Source organism: Leptosomus discolor, chromosome Z (genome assembly GCF_034619465.1).
Source record: "Leptosomus discolor isolate bLepDis1 chromosome Z, bLepDis1.hap2, whole genome shotgun sequence".
Taxonomy (NCBI): domain Eukaryota; kingdom Metazoa; phylum Chordata; class Aves; order Leptosomiformes; family Leptosomidae; genus Leptosomus; species Leptosomus discolor.
In genome coordinates, this window is record NC_141419.1 from 9384092 (window position 1) to 9408667 (window position 24576).

The window sequence follows — 24576 nt, forward strand, 5'->3', positions numbered from 1 at the left end:
TTTCTTAGGTGAGTTGAAAAAAAGAAGGCAATGAAAGGAAGCCACTGTTTTTTTCCCCTGGTGATCCTCAGGCTGTGATGTACCATCCTCCACATCCAAATCCTCGGTAATGTCCAGACACAGGGTGTATGAAGTTTGTCTTGTGAGAGCCAACGTAATCAGAGCCATCACAGTCTTACAACCGCTTATCAGTGTGCTTTGTGAGAGACACTGAATATCCCCTGGAATTCTTAAATTTGAACTTGTAGTGGTCTGGATGTCAAAAATGAGGAAACCTTTGAGGGAAAACGCTCCTTATAGCACAGTGAGCATAACCTAGTGAAGACAAATGAATAAATAGGCACACAGATATACACACACACACAAATATATACCATATATATATATATACACACACAGAGACATGCACACACACAGAGAGCTGTGACAGCAAGGAAAACTGGGCTGGTAAATAAGGCAGCCTGAGTGAGAAGTGACCCCAATTAACCCAAGCTCCAATTAGCATAGCTTAGTCATTGCTGCAGACCTAGCCCTGCCCATGGGTGAAAAGGGCAGGGGTACCAACAGAGACGGAGGGTGCAGAAAACACTTGTTTTCCTCTCGCTCCTTCCTTGGACCACCTGGGAAATTAATTAGGACTGCCAGAAGCATCAGTCCCAGCAAATTATGCAGATGGTGGATGTGGGATTCACCTCACCTGGTGAAAAGCACGTAAAGCTTCCCGACTGAAACACTGCACTAGCACTTCAGCAGTCAGAAGATTTTAAAGCAACATTTAAAAAGTAAGCATTAAAATGGGATGAAAATGCTGTTTGTTCTGTGAAAGTAGGTCTGTAACCCCATTTTTGTCTACATCGCTGAGGGGCCACGTAATACATTTCAAACTAAGAAACAAACAAACCCCAGAAAAGTAAATTAGTTCATTTTTGCAGGGTGATCAACATCACAAACGGGGAAGTCGGTTGGCACGCCTACTTGCATTTTGCAAGTTCGTGGGTGCTGCAAGGGAAAGTCGTAAAAGACTGTTTAACTGAGAGAAGAGGATTATAGCGGATTGCTTGACTGTTCCCTGTTTGACAATCTGGAAGTTGAATATCCTGTGATCAGCAAAGGTTTTCAGTCAGCAGGCATTTGCCATTGCTGCTGACCCACAAAGACAAAACTGCAGAAAAGGGAGTCTTTGGCAGGGTTCAGAAAACAATGGCATTTTTGGTCTTGTGCATTTTACACTGGAGCGTTACTATTTTGTTTCGAATTATTTCTGTTGAAGCTTTCCAGTATCTCAGATAAAGCAATGAAGACAAATACGCAGTCTTTGCTGACAAAAGGGGAATGATATTTTCCACGGCAAGAGGATAACTGCAGCCAAGTCGAGGAGGAGTATTTTTTCCTTGTGGAAGCTGTAGCCTTCCTTGCGCTGATCCACATAGGACTAACTGGCCTGTAATTTCAGGACAGTGAGGGGATTTAATGCCCTTGGATTCAAAACTGTTGTCAAGCCCACTCGTTAGATATCTGAGTTTGCATGCTGCACAGAGCTGCTGCTGATGTTCTGATCAGCTGTAGGTGAACAAGAAACTACATTGTTCTAGGAGAGGTAAATTGCCAGTTTCGGGTTTTTATTTATTTATTTTTTTTTTCTTCAAGAAAAATAGATGACTCCAGATAACAGCAATATGTTTTGCTGAATAGAAGTGTTTCTTCCTAATGTAACCTGTGATAGGCTTGACTTTATTGCTGCTCATCCAGGATCTGCCAGCCAAGACCTCCTGCAGGGACAAAGCACCAGCAAACAAAAGGAATTTTTCTGTTGTTGTAGCCATCTGCCACATCCAAACCAACAAAATCCCACTCTGTGTGGGAGAGCAAGGAATGAATGGCGCAACAGTGTCAAGGACCACTAATATTTTTCAGTACAACTATGCCAGAAAAATGGTGTAGGGTTGATCGGGCTGGGAAGCACTTTTTTTTTTTTTTTTATTTCCCCCCCGACATACTCAGGCCAATTTCAGAAATGGCACAGGCACTCACGGCCAGTGGTTTCTGTCCCTCCGGCCCAACAAATTTCACTGCTGACTGCTGTCTAGGGGTCACTGGTAGAGGCATCAAGAAGAACCAGCACAAACCCCAAGGGTTTTTCAACAAGTTGTGGAATCACCATCCTTGGAGGCATTCAAGGTCTCCCTGGAAAAGTCTTTGCGCAATCTGAGCTTGTTAGATGTATTCAGACTGGAGGCTGGGTTAAATAACCTCCAGAGGTCCCTTCTGACCTGAATTATTGCCTGACTCCATGAATCCTCTCCCGCCTGGAGAGTGACCACTAAGCCCTGTCCTTCACTTCCTCTTCTTACACCAGCTTTCAACCCAAAAACCAACCTCTCGTCCAATCTTGTGGCAACTTAGTTTCTTTACCAAGTTTAATAAGCTTTGCAAAAGCTTCTCAAAGGCTTTTCAAAAGTGCAAGAGGATTATTATGCCCACACGACCCCCTTATAGGCATACTTACTGCCCTTCCTCCAAATGCCAGCAGCACTGGACTTCACTGGAGCCTCTCCAACACCTTCCCAACAGACTATGTTCATCCACATGTCCCTTGATCTCATTTTCTGTCACAGACTGTATCATCTTACCAGGAACGGCAGCTGGACCCATTGCTTCAGTGTTCCCCAGATCCCACTAAAGCAGTTTTTGATCATACTGGCAGCCTCTGATGGCACCTCCAGTGACACACAGACCCCAGACCCAGTTCTGCAGTTTCTTATCTGAGTTTCTGAGGAATGCTCTCACAAATTTTATCTACTCCTGGCCACTTATTAACATCTACATTAGCTATTTTTTTTCCTAGTATTACGGTATCAGGTCGAGTAATGTAATATCAGCCCAATATTCAACCAAAATTAGGAAGGGGGTGGAAAATGATCTGAAGGGAGGAGAAGAAAGAAAAACAACACTTTTTTGATTTAAACCAGACCCAGTTTGCAGAACAGAGCTGTGAAAGCAACTGCTGAGTTGTGGAAAGCTGCTAACACCATGAGGGTGAGCCGTGGATTACCAGAAGCCAGCTCTGCTGCTTCAGAAGCCCAGTGCAAGGACTGCCCTCCAAGCTTGCAGCCTTCAGCAGTGAGGGGAACAAGGTCCCGTACCATGAGGAAGGGACCCATCTGGTGCCTACATGCCTCAGCCTGCTGCAGAGATGAAGGGCTGAAAACACTGCATGCTGCAGAAGAACACACACCATTCACAGTGGTAAGAATCCCCAACTGTAGATGTACAGTGGCACCATGTAGTTCTCATGTCATTGTTTAACAAGTGTTATTAATTGTGTTAGAAAGCAGGTCAAAGGACCAAAAAAAAGTAGTTTATATGTTTCAGTGGCAGCACCCACCGCCTCGAGGTGGATACAGACCACCACGTCATGCAGAGGAGCACCATCGCCGCCCCAGCCTGCCCTGGTTCTCCTTGCCAAGGCTTGTTGGCCTCGGTTCTGAGGCTGAGCTGCAGGGAGAGGTGGGCATGGAGCAAGCACCAAGGGGACTGGGGAAGGGGCAGGTGCTCCCCACCAGAGGCAGGGGAAAAGTCTGTTCTGGGGTGGCCCAGCCAGACATGCTGATCAAAGCACTCTGCAGGTCCCTGGGGCTGAGGTGTCCCCTGCCACAAGGTGCTGGAAGAGGTGTGAGACCACCTTGGCAGGAGACGCTGCTGTAGTTCAGGGGCAGGGAAGGGATGGCATACGGTCAGCGTGTTTTGAAATTTCCAGGCTGTTTCAATCCACCTTATGATCCCCTGGATAAGCGTTTAAGACCGAGTGACCCAGCACGTGAATTCTACAGGAAGAAGTGCCTCAAACTACTTAACATGCTCCTGCAGAAGGTCTGCCCTCTGCCTGCTCACAGTTTTGCTCAGTAGTGCATGAAGTTTCTAGTTTCTCTTACTAAAAATGTATCACAGGACTGCAGGTAGCATTCTTTACATCAGGTAAACGAAAATTACCTAATAACATTAGCTAAACATGTGAGTTAATGTGCATTTTAAGAAGAGAAAATTAAAGAATAAATATTATACCTAGGTATACAAATATCTACCATACAGTATATGCATAACAAAGCCAGTTATTCACCTATCAAAGCTGCAAGTTCAACAAGTCATAAATAAAAGTTCATCAGGAGTAAGTTTCATGTTTAAAGTTATATTCCAAAGCTTTTTACACAATTGCATTTCTCCACAATTAAGACAGAGAACATTGTTAACCAGCTTTGCTTATACAGATCTTAAACTATCTTCCAAGTGGGCATTGGATGGCCATTCCGTGTTTAAAAAAGTAATTTTTGTTTCTAAAAATCCCAAAATCCAGTTCAGAGCTGGACTTGAAATCGGTTGTTTCTTTTTTATTAATTATTTATTTTCCTGATTTCTGCTTTCTTATTTTCCCTTCTGTTATGATTTTGCTGCTCTTTAATACTCCTTCTAGTTCTCAGCCTCCTTGGCTGTCCACACACCTCTACCTACAGAGGCATGCATCAAGGCATCAGGAGAGGATGACCCGTGTGTGGTAACCGAATGTTTTTCATGGATTTGAATGCTGTTCTTACTGCTTTCACTGTAGCAGAGAATCACTTAATTTTAGTCTCCTAGCCTCCCACATTGTCTCTGCAATAAGTAAGAGTACACTACTTATTGCAGAGGGCAGCCCACTCTCGAGAGGTATTTGGCTGCTCAGGCGCGTTCGCTGAGTGAGAACTGTACCTGCAACGTGAGAAATAGCACGTGGCAAAAGGACATAAATGAAAGTGTCTTTATCAATGGATTATTTTTAGGAACAGTAGCCAGTGAATGACCATTTTCCTGCCTCTGACCCCAGGTACACAATGTAGAGTCACAGAACTGTTCCGGGTTTGGCTGTCATCTGTGAAGCAATTGAACATCCAATTTTTGCAGAACTAGCGAGAATTCAATACCTTCAAGGCCACTGTCAGTCCACTATAGTCAAAGTTTACTACAAAGGGCTGACGGATGGGTGGTACGGACAACATGACTCTCTAAGCATTGCTTAGGGAAATCAGGCTGGCATTTGCTCCCTCTGAAGAGGAGGGAGACAGAAATTCACAGCACTGTGTCATTTTTTGTTTTCAGAAAGTTTCTTGGAATTTTTGTTGTTATGGTGGGGTTTGTTGTTACTGGATTGGGTTTTTTTTTTATAATTTGAAGTGCATATCTGCACTTTACACCTCACCTCTGAAATCAATGAGAAGGACCAGGACAAATTTGGTTATTTTTCACATAAAAAGTTTTCAATAAAAAGCTGGCATTTCTGAATGTCAGCTCTCCAAACAGAAGATGAAACCTTCATTTAATCCATAAACTGGTATTGTCCTTTCATGCTTTACTTTCTCCAAGTTGAGGTAAATAAAAGTAACCACAAATTACCTTTTTGTATTTTAATTAGCTTTTAATTTTTTTATTACATTTGTACTAAATTTTAAAATTTAATAATTTTAGTATCTGTTACTGGTCTAGAGTTTGCATAGATATAAATTGACTGATTAACACCAGGTATTTTCTGTTAATGAGCTTTATTGTCTATTGCTTTATCAGTAGTATTGGACTTGCAAGAAAAATGAGGCCAAAAGGCCAGACTGGTCAGCGTGCAAGATGGTCTGCTCAGAAACAATCAAAACAGATTAGCAGTAAGGGCCTATATTTTTCATATTGCAAAAAAAGATCACTTCCAGAAAAGAGCAAGAAGAGGCATTTTCTGATATTATAACAACATGCTATTATTGATACTGCAGAAAAGCAAGGAATCGGCAGCAGAGTCAGTTGATCTGGATGAAATGAACACACGTACAAGTCACAGGTGTGTTTTCCACTTAGTGTCTACAAAGGTTTAGCAAACATTGCACTCAGTCTAAACTTCCTTTTTCATTTCTTCTATTTTCCTTTTCATGGCAGATGTGTTGCTCTTCTGATGGTAATATGTGCATTATAAATTTCCATCTGCTTCTTTTCTATTAACCTCATCGTGATTCGTTAATACAAAAGAATGCAATTTTGGTTGAATTTCATATTTTTTTTTCCTTCTTTCTTAAAGTTAACTTGTCTGCTGAATCGTAAGAAAGAACAAAATTGGTATGATTTTCGAAAATCATGTTCATAGCCTGCTTAGGGTGAGATCTCACTTCCCAGTTTAAAACTGAAGACAGAAACAGCACATGACAAATAGCATCAATTTTAGTAAAATTCTAAGGAAAAGGCCCTATTTTTCTTTAGTTCCCCTTCAGAGGCAATGGGTAAGTCTCCAAATAATTAAGAAGCCCTGACCTTCTTACAATATAAGTCTAAACAGTAAATACTACTTTCAGGCACACATTTGATACGTTTTTTTTCTTCTCTGAACATATTTTCTAAAAAATCAGGCTTTTTTCTGCAAGAAAAGATTTGGCAGTTCTTGTTTTGTTTTGTTTTGTTTTGTTTTGTTTTCCTTATATTTGAACCATCAGTAATCTTCACTCAGCTTTCTACAGTGAAGAGTCTTAAATTACATCATGATTTTCAGTTACGTATGTGGCAGCAGCTTAAGCTATAGTCTTGAATGTAGATTCGTATCTCCAGAAATCTTGCCAGCATTGCCTAAGAATGCTTTTTCATCTAAGAAAAATAGAAAAGTAGGGGCATGATGTTCGGAAAAGACCAAGCAGGGAAAAACATCTGGGAGCAAGGTAAAACAAAGTGGAAAAAACAGCTTACAAAGAAGAAAATCAATCGTGTTTTCTCCTTAATAGCAATCAGTGTTCTCTATAAGCTTCTAGGTTGATAGACTTTCCCATGGATTTTACAAACAGTAGTTTATTCGGCAACATCCCTACAAGACATTTTATTCTCTTCTTTGTTTTGCTTTTGACAAAATTTGTCCTGCTGGGACAAAATATTCTGGGTTTGCACTTAGTTTCCCCCTCTGAAAGCCAGTGCTCAGTGAAGCCTGCGTGCTGTGATTTGTGCAGCTTGTGTTTCTTCACAAAAGTCTTTTTAAGTGAGTTCAAAACTAAATGATATACAGCACCACGACCAAAACAAAAATAATTTGTGCTTGAAGTCCAGAAGTGGAGTTACTTAATGGCTGGACTTACCTCTTATTTCCTATCCATTACAGGAAAACACAAAAATTAAAAAAAAAAAAACAACAAACCAAACATAAATGGGGCTTATTTGAAATCTTCAGTCTTTAAGAGTATTTTCCATTCTCCATTAGTCAAAACATTTGTACTAATTTAAAATTGAGCTGTCAGCAAAGTAATATAAAGTGAGTATATAGAACTATTTTAGGTGACACATTTCTACAGAGTGCTAAATGGGATTTAATTAATTGAGTTTTAATCTTATGTTGGTACATCCATGGTTTACTCTGCTGGAGAACCTGTTGTTTTAAATCCAGTCCTTTTATGAGTTTAATTCCTGTCCAAGAGAAGCTTGAAACAACCAGTCAGTAAGAGCTACAAGTCTGACAATATCACCCACAAAATTTCTGAACTGTCTAAAAAATAACTGTTCAAGCCAAATGCATACCACAGAAATTTCAGCTGGAGTAAGAGCAGGGTCTTCAGAAATCTCACCCACCTTCTTGCAACCCCTGTGTTGTGGTATGGAGCATACATGGTAAATGCCTCCTCATTAGATCCATCACAGTATATGCACCTCCTCAGAAGCTCCAGAATTCCTAAACTAAACAAAGATGAACTTCTTATGAGTAGGTGATCAAGATTATGATGAGAAATTAACATTTTATGGTTTTGATGTTCTGAATCCTGTCAATAGTATTCTGCATCCATCTGAAATAGTGGCTTACTCAATTCACAGTACGCAAGGGCAGATTGTTGACCTGAATTTGCAATTTCTTACTTGACCACTGAAGACAGGAATAGCTTGGCAATAGTAAAACAACTTTTTTAAGCAGATGACAAAAAAAAAAAAAAAAAAAGAAAATGGATAGTGCAATATTTTAGCTGTGATTAGTATTTTTTTGCAAGGATGTGGATGAGCCTTTCATTGTTAGCTTCATGGAAACCTCTTCCCTCGTTTGGGATGGCAAACTTTGTCGTCCAGTCATTGCAGGTAATGGGCATGCACATGACCCCTCGTGGGGAGATGGAGGTCCAGTCCTCCCTTCTGAAAATGGCGTTTATAGAAAGAGTACCATGCACCCCACTAATACACTGCACGTGGAAGGTGTCTTAGGTTAGCTCCACATCCTCAAATCTTAGAAATTTTATCAATGTCACCAAATTCTCTTGCTGTTTGAAAGCAGTGCAAGGGGAAGGGGGTAGCCAGACCTTCGTCCTTGCTGCTGTAGACAAACTGCAGGAGGTGGTTTAAAACTGGGGACTGTGCCCGGCTGCTGCCTTATGGTCCGTACGGAAATTTTGAAAAGGACTTTTATGGAGGGTGGGTCTTACTGAAGGAGCATCTGAATGCCAACCCTTATTCCCTAGCGCATACCAGAAGCGTTGCTATCAGTATGTATAGAATGTATACATCGGCACGACAAGCTGAGGACTTAAATCCAAAGACCTCTCATTTATATTGATCTCTAACCTGAAATCAGAATTCTTCTCATTCCTAACTTTTCCAGTCTTTTCATTCTTTGTTCTCAGTCTCATTTCAGTCGCTCTGACAGTAAGACCACATTCATCCCACTAGCCTGCAGATTTGTTATTTAACACTTCGATACACTTAAAAGAACTAAGAAATGGCACCGGTTTCTGTATGGATCACCTTTTCGGGGTCTCTTTGTACAATGTTACGTGAGGATTAGGACTGAGATGGGTTCTGCATGCATACACCCTATGATGCTCTGCCATCACAGCAGAGCAGAGGTGATGCACGACTGAAAAATCAGAGTACAGCAAAGAACGATCAGAGAGTCAGGAACTTCAAAAATAACAATTTAAAAGCTATAAACACTGGCATAAAGTGTGGAGAGAGCATTACATGAAGTCCGCAAAGTTATTTCTTATTAGAATATTAAGGGGTGGCAGGTGAACCAAACCATCTTTATTTCTGTGACTTTAAAAATAATTAAATACTAGCTTTATTGTGCCAACATGAACAACCAGATTATTGCATTCATTTTTTTCTAATTGCAATCAGCAGAAGTTTCATTTCTTTTGTCTTCCTCTGGGTGATGAGCTACCCGTGTTGTGAAATTAACTGCAGCAGATACTCACAGGCTGTTAAATGGCTGCGGTTCTTCAGAAGCTTCTCAGCTAAGGGCTGGTCTAGAATAAAGCAATGCCAAGACAGTGATCCATTTGGGAAAATGCTGTTGTTCTACAAAATGGTTCTTATTAAACACCATAGCTCCCAGAAGGAGATCCCACAGAACAGTTTATTCGGCTCTCCTAGCCAGATCCCCACACAGCAGAAAAATAAAATATTGTGTGTCTCTACACTTGCATCTTCTCAGAACATCAGCCGAAAAGTCTGGCTTGAAAAATCAGTTCGTTTTCAGTTGTGGCCTTTGTAAGGAGAAGAGAAGGGGAAGAGTTCATGTCAGGGAAATTGCCAAAGGGAAGGATCACATAAATTCATGGCCTTTCAGAACTGGATGTATAAATTAGGCACCTAAATAAACAGCACGTATCCGATGCTAAGCAAGTACCTGTCGTTGACATCAGCTAAACGCCTTGCTGCCCGAAGTAAGGGATGTAAGACGACAAATGTGAGTTATCTCATTGCAAGCACTAAGGATGCTCAAAATCAGTCAGATATTTTATTAATCCTCTACATTAGAAGGAAATAACAAAGTGTGGAAATAACAAAGTGTAAACATAACATGCCTAGATATTTTAGCCTTGGCATTTGCTTTTAACAACCTTAAAGAAAATCTCTGAACAATACTGCTTCATAACTAATGAAATACAAATTCTCAGACCTTCAAACAGGCTCTGCACTGTTTGTTTTTAGGTGACGGATTTGATATTGCTATTTATTAACACCGAAACATTTTGCATTGTCCAGAGATGAATCAATGCTTGATTTCTTTCTTGACACCATCTACCAGAAAATAGATTGTAATTACCATTTCACCTAGTAAGATGTTATGAAGTCCTACAGCTAATCTTGGTGGATTTCAGCCAGTAGCATCAGATGGCTTGGAATTGGGAACCATGCGTCAGACACCTCGTCAGGATGTGAAGCAACCAGCTAGAGGAACAACAGGATTTTCTGAGATGTCTTGAGTACAGCTTAAATGACCCTTTTTATGCTTTAGAAGGAGGGACTCATGTGATACCATAAATGACAGCAAAACTCTTTTTTTAAGCTAATTTCTGATTATTAGGCATAATGGCAAAAATAAGCATTATTAACACTATTATTGGGACATGCAAGTGAAAAAGCTAATTATAAGAAAGGGAAACATCTGCAGAGTGATGTCAAAATGCTATCAGTGTTTTGAACAGATCTTGTGCTGTTATTTCTTGTTCATTTGTTTTCAATACTAATTTAGGCCTTCCCAGATTGTTTCCAAACTTCCTGTTCTACCAGAATCAACAAATGTACATTTGTCTGATGTTATTGTCCTTTTTTTTTTCTTTTGGCCATGCTGCCCTGTACCTCACAGTTCTGTATTCTGTGATTCTACGATTCTACGTAGAGTCTCAAATCCATTACCAAGGTAATAGCACGAGGTTGGGACAGCAACTACGACCATGATAGCATTCAAAAGGCTCTTGCCTCGAAACTTTGTAGTCTGCTGTCACTTACAGCTTGAGTGAATGGTTTCATCATAGATGTGAAAAACTTCTAGCTACTTTTGAAGAATTTTTTCCTTGATAGAATTTAGGCAAGTCACTTGAAAAAAATTTTAATGGGCAATGACTAACTGCACATCTGTACACTTTATGCTGTGATTCCTTTAAGTACAGAATGCTTACCTAAAACCACCACCAAAGAAAGCTGTTGTTCCACATAAAAGAGCTGCGTGTTATTACGTACTCAGATAAAACCAAACAGGTTTTCAGTATCTCAGTTCAGAGATATGGGACTCGACCCAAAGTTAACGAGCACTGTCTATGTTAAATTTTGCCTCATTTGCCAGGAATAATGGGGGTCATTATCCTTTGATCTTGTTTCTATCTAGAAAACTGATAAGGTTTTCAGTGAAAACTTGGATATTATGCAGGTACAGTTCGAGACATACACCAAGCAATCAAGGCAAAACAATGCTCAACAGTCGGAGAATATTTAACACATAGGTAAAGTAGGAAAATATTGGACATTAAGTCTTTAATCCTGCAAAACAGTCTATGTGCCTGATGAATTTTGCTAAACTTGCCTTTGCACCAGTGAGCGCTAATTTGGGAGGAGTACGAGATTCCTATATCTAGGTATAAGAACTTTCTGTAAAGGTCTCCTAGCCTTTTTATCGCTCCAGAAGTTTTGCCCTAACTCCAAGGCTGTAATGGCTTTTGCATTTGAAAAAAAAAAAAAAAAAAAAAAAAAAAAGTGGCATGAGGCAAAATTCCTCCACTGCATCACACCAGGAGAGGACAAACTGTGCTTGTTAATATGGTGGGGCTCTGACACAGCTCAGGTTGCAAAGGAAGTCACTGTTTCCAAAAGTATGGCCAAGTCATGGCCTCATAAAAAAGAACTGATTTTCAGCTGCTACAACACCCCTAAATTATAAGGGTTATGTTTGTGTTATCAGAACCTGGATTATCAAACTCTGGAAAGGATGAACATCTGAGTGAAGAAATGGCCTGGCAGCTACCTCCTTTGCCATTCACCACGTGCTATAGCCTAGCAGCTAGAGCTTTATTTACAGGAAAAGTTTGTATAATATGCATACATATGCATAACCACGTACCTTAGCTCCTCTTAATCCAAATTAATAAAAGCCCGTGGCTAGGTACCATTCCCATGTACCACGCAGCGTTGTGCCAAGATCCCATCTCAGCAGAGCAAGCACCATGCACGCCCCACGTTCTGCAGGACAGGACACAGCTACAGTCAGTTCTCAGATGCGTACGCTGTCAGGTGCCGCTGCGGTTGAAAGAGATCTTGCAAAGAGCAAGGGCTGCTTGTTTTGGAAACTCAGTTCGTCCCCTTTGAAATAAACACCTGAAGCCTGCCAGCTGTCGGGCAACTTGCCCTTCATTGTTCCGTTTCCCTGGCTGCAAGGAAACTGGGAGATGGGAGACACGTGAAAGGCCTTGACAGCCATTTCATTAGTGATATTCGTTCTTTACTAATGTTTATGTTGCTCCTGAGATATAGAGATGACATTGCAGAAGGTGTTTTATGTTAAACACCAGGACTTTGTCAGAGGTCCCAAGGCGAAGCTGCACTTTTTATCTTACCTGGAACAATTCTGGCCAAGTAAGCTGATATTCTCACTGTCACTCTTCCCACCCACAGCTCTTTCATAAAGGGACTTGGAGGGGCCACAGGAGCCCCATCCTCTTCTGTAATCAACCTGGCGACCAATGCCCAGCGGCCCCGCAGCAGGTCCACCAGCAGCGCTGCCACGGGACCCCAGCCTTGCCACGCAGCTCTTTGCGAATCACCCTGACCACAGGCATCCAAGGCACAAGCGCAGACCATCCACGTGCATTTCTGGAACCATTTCTCACAGGCACATGGATTTCATCAGAAGCCAGTGGTCGTCTGTGGAGAAATACACTGTCCCCTCGGGCCCCAGCCACAGCTCCAGGGTGAGCTCTGCAGAGCCAGGCACAGGGAGAGTTCAGGAGCTTTCTGGCAAGCAGCCTCCTACGTGTAAGACGTGGCTAAATATGTCATTGCTCAAATAATGGAAAAGCTAGTCATCGCCGTTAAAGAGCATAACTGCTTCCCTTTGCAAGAGGCAGCAACTATGGGCTATGTCGCTTATCTGAGATCTCAGGAAAGGGATTTAGAACAGCTCTGTTTACATCTCTTTCGAACTTAAAAAGACAAGAAATCAGGTTTATTTTATTTAGCCTGAAGGAACTTTTGGATTCCTTCTTGTTTCCACTTTGCAACTGGGAGATATGGGGAGAGCATTTGGGTAAATGCCAAAAACGTTTCGTATCATTTTTGTTTCATTTTCAGCACCTACATTTTTTTCCTGGAGGAATACTCATCTATACCAAAACTAGCAAACATTTCAAATGTTAATTTCTGCTTCAGTTTCACAGCTATGAAGTACAGATAATATCACTCACTAAGGAAGTGACCGATAAAATTTGAAAACACAGGCTATATGAGGCAATATTACTGTCTTACCCTGTTTTACTGCTATGAATGCTCTCGGAAAGGATTCTTTCATTCTGCACAGCAAAGAAAAATCTTGTAAAAGAAGTCCATAGAAAAAAACAGATAGTTACCACTGAAGCTTGCATTGTCCAAGTTATAGAAGCAAAACACACTGGGATGAGAGATCAACACAGAAGTAGCACATTTTAAAAAAAAAACCCGATAGTTAAAGTATTTCTAACATGCATGTCCTTACATTAACATGTTATCAGTTATTAAAAAAGCAATGGAAAAAATAACCGGGAGTAAAACATTATATAAAATCACAGAATGGTTTGGGTTGGAAGGGACCTTAAAGACCTTCTGGTCCAACCCCCTGCCACGGGCAGGGACACCTTCCACCAGACCAGGTTGCTCCCAGCCCCATCCAGCCTGGCCTTGAGCACTGCCAGGGAGGGGGCAGCCACAGCTTCTCTGGGCAGCCTGTGTCAGTGTCTCACCACCCCCCTCACGGTGAAGAACTTCTTCCTAATATCTCATCTAAATCTCCCCTCTTTCAGTTTGAAACCGTTACCCTTCGTCCCATCACCACGCCCCCTGACCAAAAGTCCCGCCCCACCTTTCCTGCAGCCCCCTTTCAGCACTGAAAGGCCGCTCTAAGGTCTCCCCAGAGCCTTCTCCAGGCTGAACACCCCCAGGTCTCTCAGCCTGTCCTCACAGGGGAGCTGCTCCAGCCCCCTAAGCACCTTCATCCCCTCATCACCCAGGCTGTACTCATACTGGTGGTTCCCTCAATCTGGGTGCAGGACTTTGCATTCGGCCTTGCACAGGAATTTAGTTAACATCAACCCTCCTCTCTGCTTAGCACGTGCTAGAGTCGCCAAGCTGTTAACAAAAATTTGTGTGAACACCTGCATCTCCAAACTGATGACGACCTTCAGGTTTTCTTTCAGTGCTGAATCTCATGAAAAATACCACTAGCACTGCAAGGTGACACAGCCTCACAGGAGGTGCTATTCATCCTGAACAGCTATTGCTCTTCAAATTCAGACGATGGTGCTGATTTCTCAGGTGCTGAGCCAGTAAGGTGCCAGGAACACTGCAAGGCCACACAACCTTGTGTGGAAAGCAACCTCTGCACTGCTCTCCTATGCCTTCCTGGGCCAAACTGCAGCTACAGAATTGTGTAATTTTCCCTGCAGCTATCTGTGCTAAATAAACATGCCATTTTTTCAGGACGTTCAGTATAGACTATAATAAAAAACATGGTGCTTGAATGGAGACAGGATGTATCTTGGACATTAATCAAAATCAAGGCAGCACATTTGCAAGCTGAGGTAATATCTCCTATGAACAACTCACATATAAACACAAATATGTCAGAAAAGACTTCAGGCACTACAGCCCTACTTTAGTGTGCCTAAAATCTTCAGTATTTTTTCCAACTTCTACAGTGGCTGGCTTAATAAAAAGATATTACCTTTATCTGTAACCTCTGTGTTGTCTCGGTCCTTAGTCAATCACAGCCTCAGCAAAATACCCAGAGCACATGGAAAGCCACAAACAAAATAATCTCTTTTGTTCACTGTAATCTGAAGAGTTAAATGAAATACAACTCTTTTTTAAAAAATAAGATAGCACACATTTTACCATAACTTTCATACAGGATAACTATTTCTGGAATAGATTCCTTGGATCTCTAACTACTACGGCTTGCAACAACAAACTGTACTTCTCAAACATCTCTTTTAGCAGAACAATCCCACTGTTCAAGCACCCCAGCCGGTGCTTGTCAGGGCACTCTCTTCATCTCATGGAAGAAGAGTCATTAATGGGCTAATCAGGATATCTGCATCAATTTCTCGGTTTGTGTATCTACAAGCAAAACTGGCGCTTTCCCTTTCAGCCTAGTTCAGTAGTTTATAGATCAGAAATTGAAAACTGCGTTTAACTCTTCATTCAAGTAAAAAATTCCACTGAACGAAATCAGTAGGTTTGCATGAATAAACGCCATGTAAAACCCAACAACTGCTGGATAGAGTTCAAAGAACTGACACAACTCATCACACCCCCTCAAGCCTCACCTACTCCTCCTCCATCCCCGTGCCCTCAGCACAGTGCCAGTTTAGCCACCAGTGGAGATGGCTGAATTTGCTGGCCCGGCAGAAAACAGTTTACCCTGGGTGCCTCAGATGCAGCTGGGGTAAGGAAGCCCCCACCGGTCAGACCCGCTGTAGGACTGTCTCTCCCACGACAGGCAGTGTCCCCGCACATGTCCCCTCTCCCCCCACACAACCAGAGGCTTCAGAACCTCTCCAGCAATATTATTTGCCTTCCCCATCCCCTGTTCCCTGCAGTGCCCTTCGAGAGCAGCTGCCAAGCCAAGTGGGCAGAGCAAGGGTCGCTTGGGAATCGGTGAGCACTGCCTCTTACAGCCTGTGTTTGTGCAATCAGCAGGGGAAAATGTTAATTACTTCTCCCAATCATATCAGGAAGAGCAGGTGCAAACTTCAGACCTGATTCCATTCCAAAATGAAGTGTGAAATTAGCAACTGTATAAAGCTCTTGAAAAGGGCTTCAACAGGACAAGGCTGGTTTTAAAACTGTTTTCCTACAGACTGGGCAGCTTTCCCTGCCTGATGTGATCTCCTGTCCTGCAGAAACTGCCTTCACCAATGTAAATGCTCCATATGGGTTACATTCGTGAACTGCTCAATCCTGACTTAAAACACTTTTTACATTGAAGGCATCCTTTACTTCGTGTGCCACACGAGGTGAAGGGGACATTGCAGAAGAAAGCAGTACACACAGAAGGGAAACGTGCAGCATCCAGCCTTACAGTTAACATCATCGAATTCAGGTTTACAGTGCAGCTACATCAGGTCAAGGCCCAAGCTGCAGTTCAAACTACAATGGTCGTAGTTTTCACTTGTATTTCTTCAAAAGATGGCTCCATGATAGAATAAACACAACCTGTTTATTCTGTTCAAGCTGCTTGTGAAAGCAGCTTACAGAGCCTGGATGTCTGGCAGAGTCATCATGAAAATTTTCAGTCCCAAGCACAGAAAACATTTCTCTGTTCTTTGCCTGGCTGATTAATGATGGGAAAGCAGATGGTGTCTGCTCATTTGTCAAATTAAACTAAACCCGCAAAACTATCGCCAACGAAACACTCCTTCTGAATGATGTGGAGGGTTGATATTAACATCATTAACACATCTCTCCATGAAGCTCTAATTACCCAGCCAGTGACTTTTTGGTCTCTTGCCCACAACTACTCATTCCTTCTGTCTCTTCATTATCCCTTAAATGCCACCTCAGTCTTGCTGCCTTAACTGAACCACTCCTCATCTCCCTCCTTGTCCCGCTATTAGTCTCTAATTGCAAACAGCCACGTCCCGGCCTTCCTCTATCCCCACCAGTGGCAAGGGGGGTGTGGATGATCCTCCATCCCTGGACATCCCCCACCCTGCTTCCATCTCCTTGCTCCCCAAAACTGCCTTCTGCTGCCTTTTCTGGTTTTCCCCACCGAAGTCTCCTTCCCCCATCAGTACCAAGACCTCCTCTGCTCACCTCTCCTGACAGTCCTTGCCCAGCTCCGGTGCCAGCTGCCCCCGCTCTCCTATTGCATCTGAGATCCCCCCGTGATCCCGCTCCGTCCCTCCCTCCGGGTCCCCTGACTGGCTGCCTTTCAGGATAACCCCCGCGTTTTCCATGTCCATACGCCGTCTCTCAGTGTAACCAGCAACCCTGAAAGGGCTGTCAGGACAAGAGACTCAGAAATGTCCAACTCTGGGACATTAAACGGTTACCTATGCAAATCAGGTGCATATTCTAGCACTTCAAAGCTCAGACAAATAAAATGGAATAGTGCATTTAACGTGCTGTAGGTTGGGTTTTTTTGCTGTCAAAAAATTTTAAAAAAAGAAAAAAAAAAGAAAATCTAACAGCCATCCAACTCTCCCTCCTTTGTTCGCAGCCACCTGAGTTAATAATTCTCTGTTCCTTCTGTGATCATCAACAAGAAAATTGACGGGAAAGTAAACTAACTGACAAACTTTATACAACAAATTAATGCAATCTCCCTGAGAATAAGAACATGTTTAAAACAAAAGCAAAAACATCTTAAAAGCTTGCAGATAGTTACTACGCTTGAGAAGTACAGAAGAAAAGAGACTTTTCTAAGCCGGGGCATGCAGTTCCACAGATTTCATATGATTAACAGTAAACATATGATTAAACACTTTGCTGGATTTTAGCCAGAAAATTCCTTTCTGGTAAAGCCTGAGCACTCTTCCACTGATACAAACATGTTTATGAAACTTTCAAGTAAGACTTCCTATTGCTAACATCCTACTAAATGGCATATGGGCAATAATATTTAACTCATAATTGGTACTTTACTAAATTGAACTGTATCTTTATTAATTTAAATAGTCAATTTCTACTAATGCAGTGCCTTTTTTAAAAAAAAAAAAAAAAAAAAAAAGGCAATAAAAAGACTACCTAAGCAATCAGGCGAGCCAATGCAGGTGTATCTGAAGATCTTACAGGACTTTTCTTTTACACGACCCACGTCTTTCACAGGACAAGACACCTACGGTTGAGCTTCATTGTGGGTGCAGGTAGTTGGGTGAGGAGGGAGGGAAGGGAAGCAATCCTCTGTCCCCCTCTGCACCACCCAACGGGATGGGTGCTCCAGGTCCCTTGGAGCATCCGCCATGTCACCTCCCCACCTTCTCACCATCTGCCCTGCGGCTGCAAGAGGATGGAGAAAGAGAAGGTTAGGTATTCCTTTAAAAAAGAAACACACAGGACCAGTCAGCAAATAACAGCATTTTCTAGCAGATGATCAAGATGCGACTCATCTGATGGAAGACAGGCATTCACATCTGATCTCATCGGCACTGGTTGGCTGCGTGGTCAGTGAGTGGAGGAGGAGGAAAGCATTTCTGCGCTGTACTTCTTCTGCAATACAAAACCAAAGCAGGTCTGATCAACAGCACCTTGAAGGTGTCACTTCTCCCTGTCAACCACGTATGGTTGAGGTAAGGAGGCACGACCAGAAGTGGACATCTCAATTTAAATGCGGCGACATGAATTGACAGCGTGCTTTGCTTTCTTCGTTGTGATCAATTGGGGACAGATGTTTTCCTCTGATACTTCCCTACACCTCACTACTTTTAAGTACATTTATATGAACGATGGTGTTGACACAGACCTCCGTACCCTCCGCATACACCAAAAGCAAGAGGACCCACTGCATGCACAAGAGGAACCTGCAGACGAAGACCAGGCAACTTCAAACCAAGCCTACTTATGACTAAACTTTGCAAGCAGCCAACAAATCACCCAAAAACGCAACCTGAAGATTTGCAGCCACGCAATTGCAGCCATGCAAGAGGATGCTAAGCGTTCAGATGGGATCTCTGCTCTCTGGACCTCACGGGCTGGGCAGGGGAACACACCATGCCCCAGAGCCCAGCCTGCCCCTCACCCAGCACAGCTCGGAGGTAAACTTTCCCAGAGGGTTAACAGGCAAACCTGATATTATGCAGTGAATGCACATAGAGAAACCTAACTTTTGGCTCCAAGCAGAAAGCATGCTTTTTTCAAAGCAATGTATAAAAATGTGTTTACGATAAATAAAAACAAACAAGAGCCACTGCATCACATATCAGGTTTTCACACCCAACAGTGTCTTCCTTATCCAGCAGAATCAGGAAGACAAGCTATGCATGACAAACGCTTGTCACATTATCTGATAAACTACCAGAATGAGTTCAGTGAGGAGAAGGAAAATAAATACTTCTATGGACTCATGGTAGTAATACACAAACAGGCATAAAAAAGCTCGTTTTCTACTTCTCTTTGTGGCACTTATTAAACATACCCAGATTGCTCGCATATCTAAAAAGTTTAAAATTTCCATGTCATTTATACCGATGGCATTATAAGCACAAACTGTTAAGTACATAAACATAACCTTTACACGTGCCTATTTAGTTTAAACTACATAATGTGTTTTATAAGCAGCAATATAATACACTCCCTCCTAAAAATTAAAATGATTCTAGCAAAATAGGGTTTCTAAAATACCAAATATTATGAAGCACTCCACTGTAAAAGAGTCTTTTTGAAACGCAAGTGCAAAAAAAAAAAAATCTTTGGCACAAGATCAGTCACATTCCTGACAATGCAGAGCTTTTTATCTTACTCAGTTCTACCTGTGTCAATGCTTTAACATTAACACTAGAATTTAATCTGGAGACAATCTTCACAGCCACAGTGCATTTTTATTTCACGACAATGGTTCTTCATTGGAGCATTCACCAGGATTCTGCTTTCTGGCCATGACTTGCTCTGCTGCTTGTGAGTCGCTTTGTTTTTCCATAGCTAAATCACCACTATTCCTGTGCTTGTCAGCAAAATAATCGGAGTCAAAGCTCACGGACAAATCTGGAGGACTCACATAAACGTTCCCATTGTCTATTGTGACTTTGTGAATCCTCTGTTTGACTCCTATTGATAGCCACTGCGGCGTTGGTGACGGCTCCAAAGGGTTTCTTCCTTCATATAATCCTTCTCCTGTTTCCAAAGTAATTTTATACTTATGCCAAGGACAAATAATACATGCTTGACCATTGATGTCCTGCAAGAAGAAGAAGAAAAAATGGTAAGTCACTGGTTTCTGACTCTTCTCCTGGAAGAATCGCTAGGACAAAAGACATGTTTGGTGATTTGGCTGTATAGCTGTCTGCTATTTTGCATGTATAACCATTTCTTTCCATGTTACGTTCAGATAAAACATTCGAAAAAATGTGTTAGTTTTCACATGACTCTATGCCACGGCGTTATTTTTATTTTGCTTACATACCTCTATTTCTCCAAGACGCAAAGGGCCTCCTTCATCTGAAACATGGTAGAACACAGCATTAATTTATGCAGCAGAATCTATGCTTAATTGGTGCAACACTGAGATCTTATGTGCAAATATCTTACGGTAGCAGCGAGAGTCCATAGCATGAAATTTCCCTTCATGGTAGAAAACGACGACTTCTCTGCCATTGACTTTGGCTGTTGTTCTTCGGGACTTCTTTATGTCATCTTCTCTGCCAATTAATATAAGCCCATCTGGCTCCATTTCAACTGTCTCTGTGCTTGAGCTGTGCAAATCCACATCCTTAAAACACAAATAAATTCCAAAAGCTGCTTACAAAGCAGGTCATGTTTGGATTTCTATGTGTAGAACGGATGTCTTGGTCCCAGAGAAAACCCCGACCCATGTAACACATGAGATGAAAGGTGTTAAAAGACTATCAATGTGTGCACAAAGCAAAGCGCAGGAGTTTGGCGATAACGTTTGGCAATAACGTTTGGCCAACATGTTCACTTAAAGAACTGGGACTAGGAAAACCGGCTGTTGCAAACCCGATACCTGAGGCTGAGGCAAGATAAATTCTCAATCACTATTCATTTACTCTGTGCTTTAATCGCCACCTCCCCTCAAAACCTATATGCAAGCAAGTACAAGGGCGGTAAATGTGAAATACTGTACAATTTGGCTATGCAATGGGCAGCATGTACATGTAAATCCAATGCTCTTTATATAACATCACAGCTAGAAATAAAAACAGGTGTAAGCTGATAAAAAACTTCACCTGCAAAAGGGGAAAAAAAATTGTTTGTTGAGAAGCTGTATTCAACCTAGCCTTTTTAGCAAATGCGCCTGCCTTTCTCTTCGTCCTCTTACATTTCAAATGTCTAATAGCCTCTCCCTCTCCCAGCAGAGAACATAAGCAGTTTTATCACACAACTTGCCTTTCTATTAAATTTGATTACAACTAGCTACTGCATTCCAGCTCCCTCTGAATACCCAGTACAACCATGCTCCCCTCGCTTCCTCACAAAATCAGGTCAAAAAAGGTCTTTGTACGCGCTGAGACCACAGGGGAACTGCAGGCGGTTGGGGGTGTCCCGCTGCGGGGGGGTGCAGAGCCACAGCGAGCTGCACCGTACCTTCGGTCCACGCCAGATCGCGACGGAGATGAGCAAGCAGATGAAGAAATGGAGGCTCAGAATAACGAGGTCCAGCATTGCCTCTCTTCGCTGTGCCTATCACAACTGTCCTGCCTTGCTCACAGGAGTGATGGCGCATGTCGCAGCCCTGCTTTAATGTGCAAACAGGAGGCAGCAGGGCCAGCCCCTATAGCACCAGGATGTATGGAGGCTCAGCGCTGCAGGAGCCAGCTCTGACAGGGCTGATAAGGAGCCGGGGCACACGCTGGGGCTGGCCTGATAAGAGAGACCTCTGGGTTCCTCCTGCCGCCATCCTCCCATCAGCCCACACCACTGCCGCCTCGTCCAAGTGGGACGCGTCGAACCAAAACTCTGCGCAGAGCCAGGCTGCGTGTTTATTCAGGATTATTTCCTAATAAACCGTTGTGTGGGAAGACTGGTGTGAATGACAGCGTGGTGTTCTCAAGGCCAGTTGTTATCTGATTTGCACAAGATCGACCCTAAGGACCGACTCTCTGCTTCTCCAGTTTACAGGAACGTCCACCCAGTCTTACCTAGAAAGTGAAACGTCACTGCCAGACTCATCAGACGATCCAATCAGGCATCCACGCTTATTTTCTTCAGAAAATTTGTTTTCTTCAGAAAATAAGTATCGCGTGTAGGAAACCGGAGCAGGAAATCCCCAATTTTTTGCTATCACCTTTTGACTGACTCTGTCTATAAACTTTTCAAATTGGGCAAAATCTTAAAATGCAGAACCCTGTAGTTAGAAACACTCTTACGAACACACCTCTAAAAAATTGTGTATCTACCTACATACGTGTATAGACATACAGACACACAGAGAGACATATATCTATACACAGCAACACACACACATACACATATCTCTGTGTGTCCAAACCCAGTATTAAAATAACACTTGGCACTAAACCTCCAGCTCATTGACGCTTCTAGGGCCAGCCTGGATTTTGTACACATAAATCATTCAGGTACCCCAGCCTGGCTCAGACTGTCGGCACGTTGTGGACTCTACGTGGCCCAACTGGCATAAGCAATCAGTAGCTTCGTTTTACAGTCAAGACTTGCATGCTTATCTGCAGCCAACTGCAGATTAAGGACTGCCTTGGCATATCGGAGGTCCCCCAGAAGAAAGCTGTTGAGGCAACACATGCTTGTTAATGACCTAGCTGAAGATGCCCCTGCTCACTGCAGGGGGGTTGGACTTTAAAGGTCCCTTCCATCCCAAATCGGTCTTTGATTCGACAATTCTACAACATGCTGCTGAGTTTGCTAAACGCATGTAGGGTGGCAAAAGACTTCCTTCCCTTAGAAAAGGACATGCCCTCGTCATGAAAGACCTGTAACTAGATCCTCTCACCACAGGCCTACTGCTGGCCTCTTTCTCATCCACAAAGTGGATACGTACCTGCAAAATATGAGCGGATCATGAGAGATTTCAACCAGAAGGCAACGAAAGCAGCAGTTTCTTGCCTAGAGTTTGGGACAGGACCCAGTGTAAGGGAAGGCCAACAGACCTGTGAGGTGGTTTTCACCCAAGGTGACCTACTCTTCCACCTCAACGCCCGGCTCAATGCCACCTGGACCGCCGCCTTCACAGCTGGAACAGGCAAAGGAAGACCTGCTTCCTGCTCCCTTTCTTGAAACAGCAGAGACACAGGCGTTGAGCGCAGATCAGGAGATAGTTGAGCGCAGATCAGGAGATAGCTGAGCTGGTGAGCATCACCTGCCTATCAAAAGCACGTTAAAATGGCAATTTGTCTGCCTGTGCTCTCACAGACCCTTGGCAAACTCACTCTCCATCACACTCTGCCTGAGGTGAAATAATAACCCGTTTTGCTTGCTCCTGTTTTTTTTTCCGGGCTGATGGCAGTGATAAAACCATCCATTCAAACAAGACGTGTAGTACAACATCCCACATAAGCCCCGCACCAGGTCCCACAACAGAATCCTGAGCTACCAACCAGCTACCAGAGCAGCACCTAGCAATGGAAGTAAAACCGTTCCAGTCAAAACGAGAAAAGGTTATTCCCATGCACACACACTTCAAGGTGATTTTTCTACTAGATTATTCCACTAGATTTTTCGTAATGTTTTCTTAAGAGTTTGGCTGCTTTGACGTTTCCTGAGTCACCACACACCGCGATGGATGGAGGCGTCCCTGCAGCCAAATGCCATCTGGTGGGAACGGCAGTCGAAGAGATTTGGGAGCAGCCAAAGGATGCGTTTTCTGCCTAGAAGTACAGCCGGTTTTATGAGTCGTAGTAATTCCTTGCGAGTTAACTCCGTTGGGGGAAAGGGAAAAATATCACTGCCGCGGGGGTCTCGAGCCCGATGGCCCCCGGAGACACGGGTGTCGGGGCGGGCAGCCGTCGGGGGCTGCCCCGGAGCCTAACAGCTCCCGAGCGAGGACCGGCGACCCCCCTACTCCCCCCACCCCTCCGCCGGCTGTCCTCCGGAGGATGCTCCGTTCGGAGGAGTCCCCGCTCCGCCGGGGATCGGGCGGGGGGAGGTTACTGAGCCGTCGGTGCAAGGTGCTCCCCCGGTCCCGGGGAAGCGGACAGCCGGGGAGGACGCCGGCCGGTGCCGGGCGGTGCAGGGGACGAGGATGAGGACCGCCGGGAGAAGATGCCCGCCGATGCCGGGGGCGGGGGGCGTGCGATCCGGCGTGCGCGCAGCCCACCCCCCGGTGCAGGGTGGCGGCGAGCCCCTATATATGCCCGCCGGGAGCGCCTCGCCGGCAGCGCGGAAAGCTGGGGGGTCCCAAGCGGCGTCTGCCCCGCGATGGAGGAGGACCCCGTCCCCCCTGGGCTCAACCTCTCCGCCCCCGGCGCCCCCCCGCCCCTCCCCGGCCCGCTGGCGGTCTGGGCGGGCGCCGTCCTGCTGCTCGCGCTGGTGGGCAACGGCCTGGTGCTGGGCGGGCTGTGCGGCGGGGGTCCGCGGCGGAGGAGGGACCTGCTGGTGGGACACCTGGCGCTGGCCGACCTGGCGGGCTGCGGGCTGGAGCTGCTGCCGCGGCTGGCGGCCGAGCTCCGCGGGGCCGACGGGACCCCCGGGGCCGCCGCCACCGCCTGCCGCTGGCTGCCGCTGCTGCAGCGCTGCGGGCCGCTGGCCTCGGCCCACGGGCTGGTGCTGCTGGCGCTGGAGCGGCACCGCCCGGCGCTGCCCGCCCGCGGCTTGGCCGCCCTGGGCTGGCTGCTGGCGCCGCTCCTCGCCCTCCCGCAGGCCTTCGCCTTCCGCCCCGGCGGGCCCCGCTGCCGCAGCGTCTTCGAGGAGCTGCCGCGCTGGCACGGCCTGGCCTTC

At 44.3% G+C, this 24576-nt stretch overlaps 1 protein-coding gene and 1 long non-coding RNA gene across 3 annotated transcripts; both read right to left on the reverse strand.

Moving 5' to 3' along the window:
• Positions 1-5551: 5551 nt before the first annotated feature.
• LOC147413221 (uncharacterized) lies at positions 5552-12284 on the reverse strand. The gene is made up of 5 exons (XR_015184068.1): positions 11864-12284; positions 10073-10197; positions 9219-9509; positions 7612-7716; positions 5552-6645 (listed from the first exon to the last, which is right to left on the reverse strand). It is a non-coding gene; the product is annotated as an uncharacterized LOC147413221 (long non-coding RNA).
• Positions 12285-14804: 2520 nt separating this feature from the next.
• Positions 14805-21435, reverse strand: RFESD (Rieske Fe-S domain containing). Of its 2 annotated transcripts, XR_015184067.1 has the most exons (6): positions 21253-21435; positions 20236-20416; positions 20111-20145; positions 19461-19885; positions 17740-18201; positions 14805-14825 (listed from the first exon to the last, which is right to left on the reverse strand). XR_015184067.1 is itself a non-coding variant. In XM_009952357.2 (4 exons), exons 1-4 carry the CDS (start codon positions 21328-21330, stop codon positions 19535-19537), a joined length of 645 nt encoding a protein of 214 aa, XP_009950659.2. In that variant the 5' UTR covers positions 21331-21435; the 3' UTR covers positions 19145-19534. The 2 variants fall into 2 exon arrangements, 1 of the variants encoding a protein (XP_009950659.2); XM_009952357.2 differs by lacking the exons at positions 14805-14825; positions 17740-18201 and having other exon boundaries at positions 19145-19885.
• Positions 21436-24576: the final 3141 nt, after the last annotated feature.

Bases quoted from the DNA above. Each gene is read 5' to 3' on its own strand.
- RFESD (XM_009952357.2), bottom strand. From the start codon at position 21,330: ATGCTGGACCTCGTTATTCTGAGCCTCCATTTCTTCATCTGCTTGCTC. The intron at 20,146-20,235 runs GTAAGATATTTG...ACCATGTTTCAG, and splicing joins TATGGACTCTCGCTGCTACC to ATGAAGGAGGCCCTTTGCGT. The intron at 19,886-20,110 runs GTATGTAAGCAA...TTCTTCTTGCAG, and splicing joins TGCGTCTTGGAGAAATAGAG to GACATCAATGGTCAAGCATG.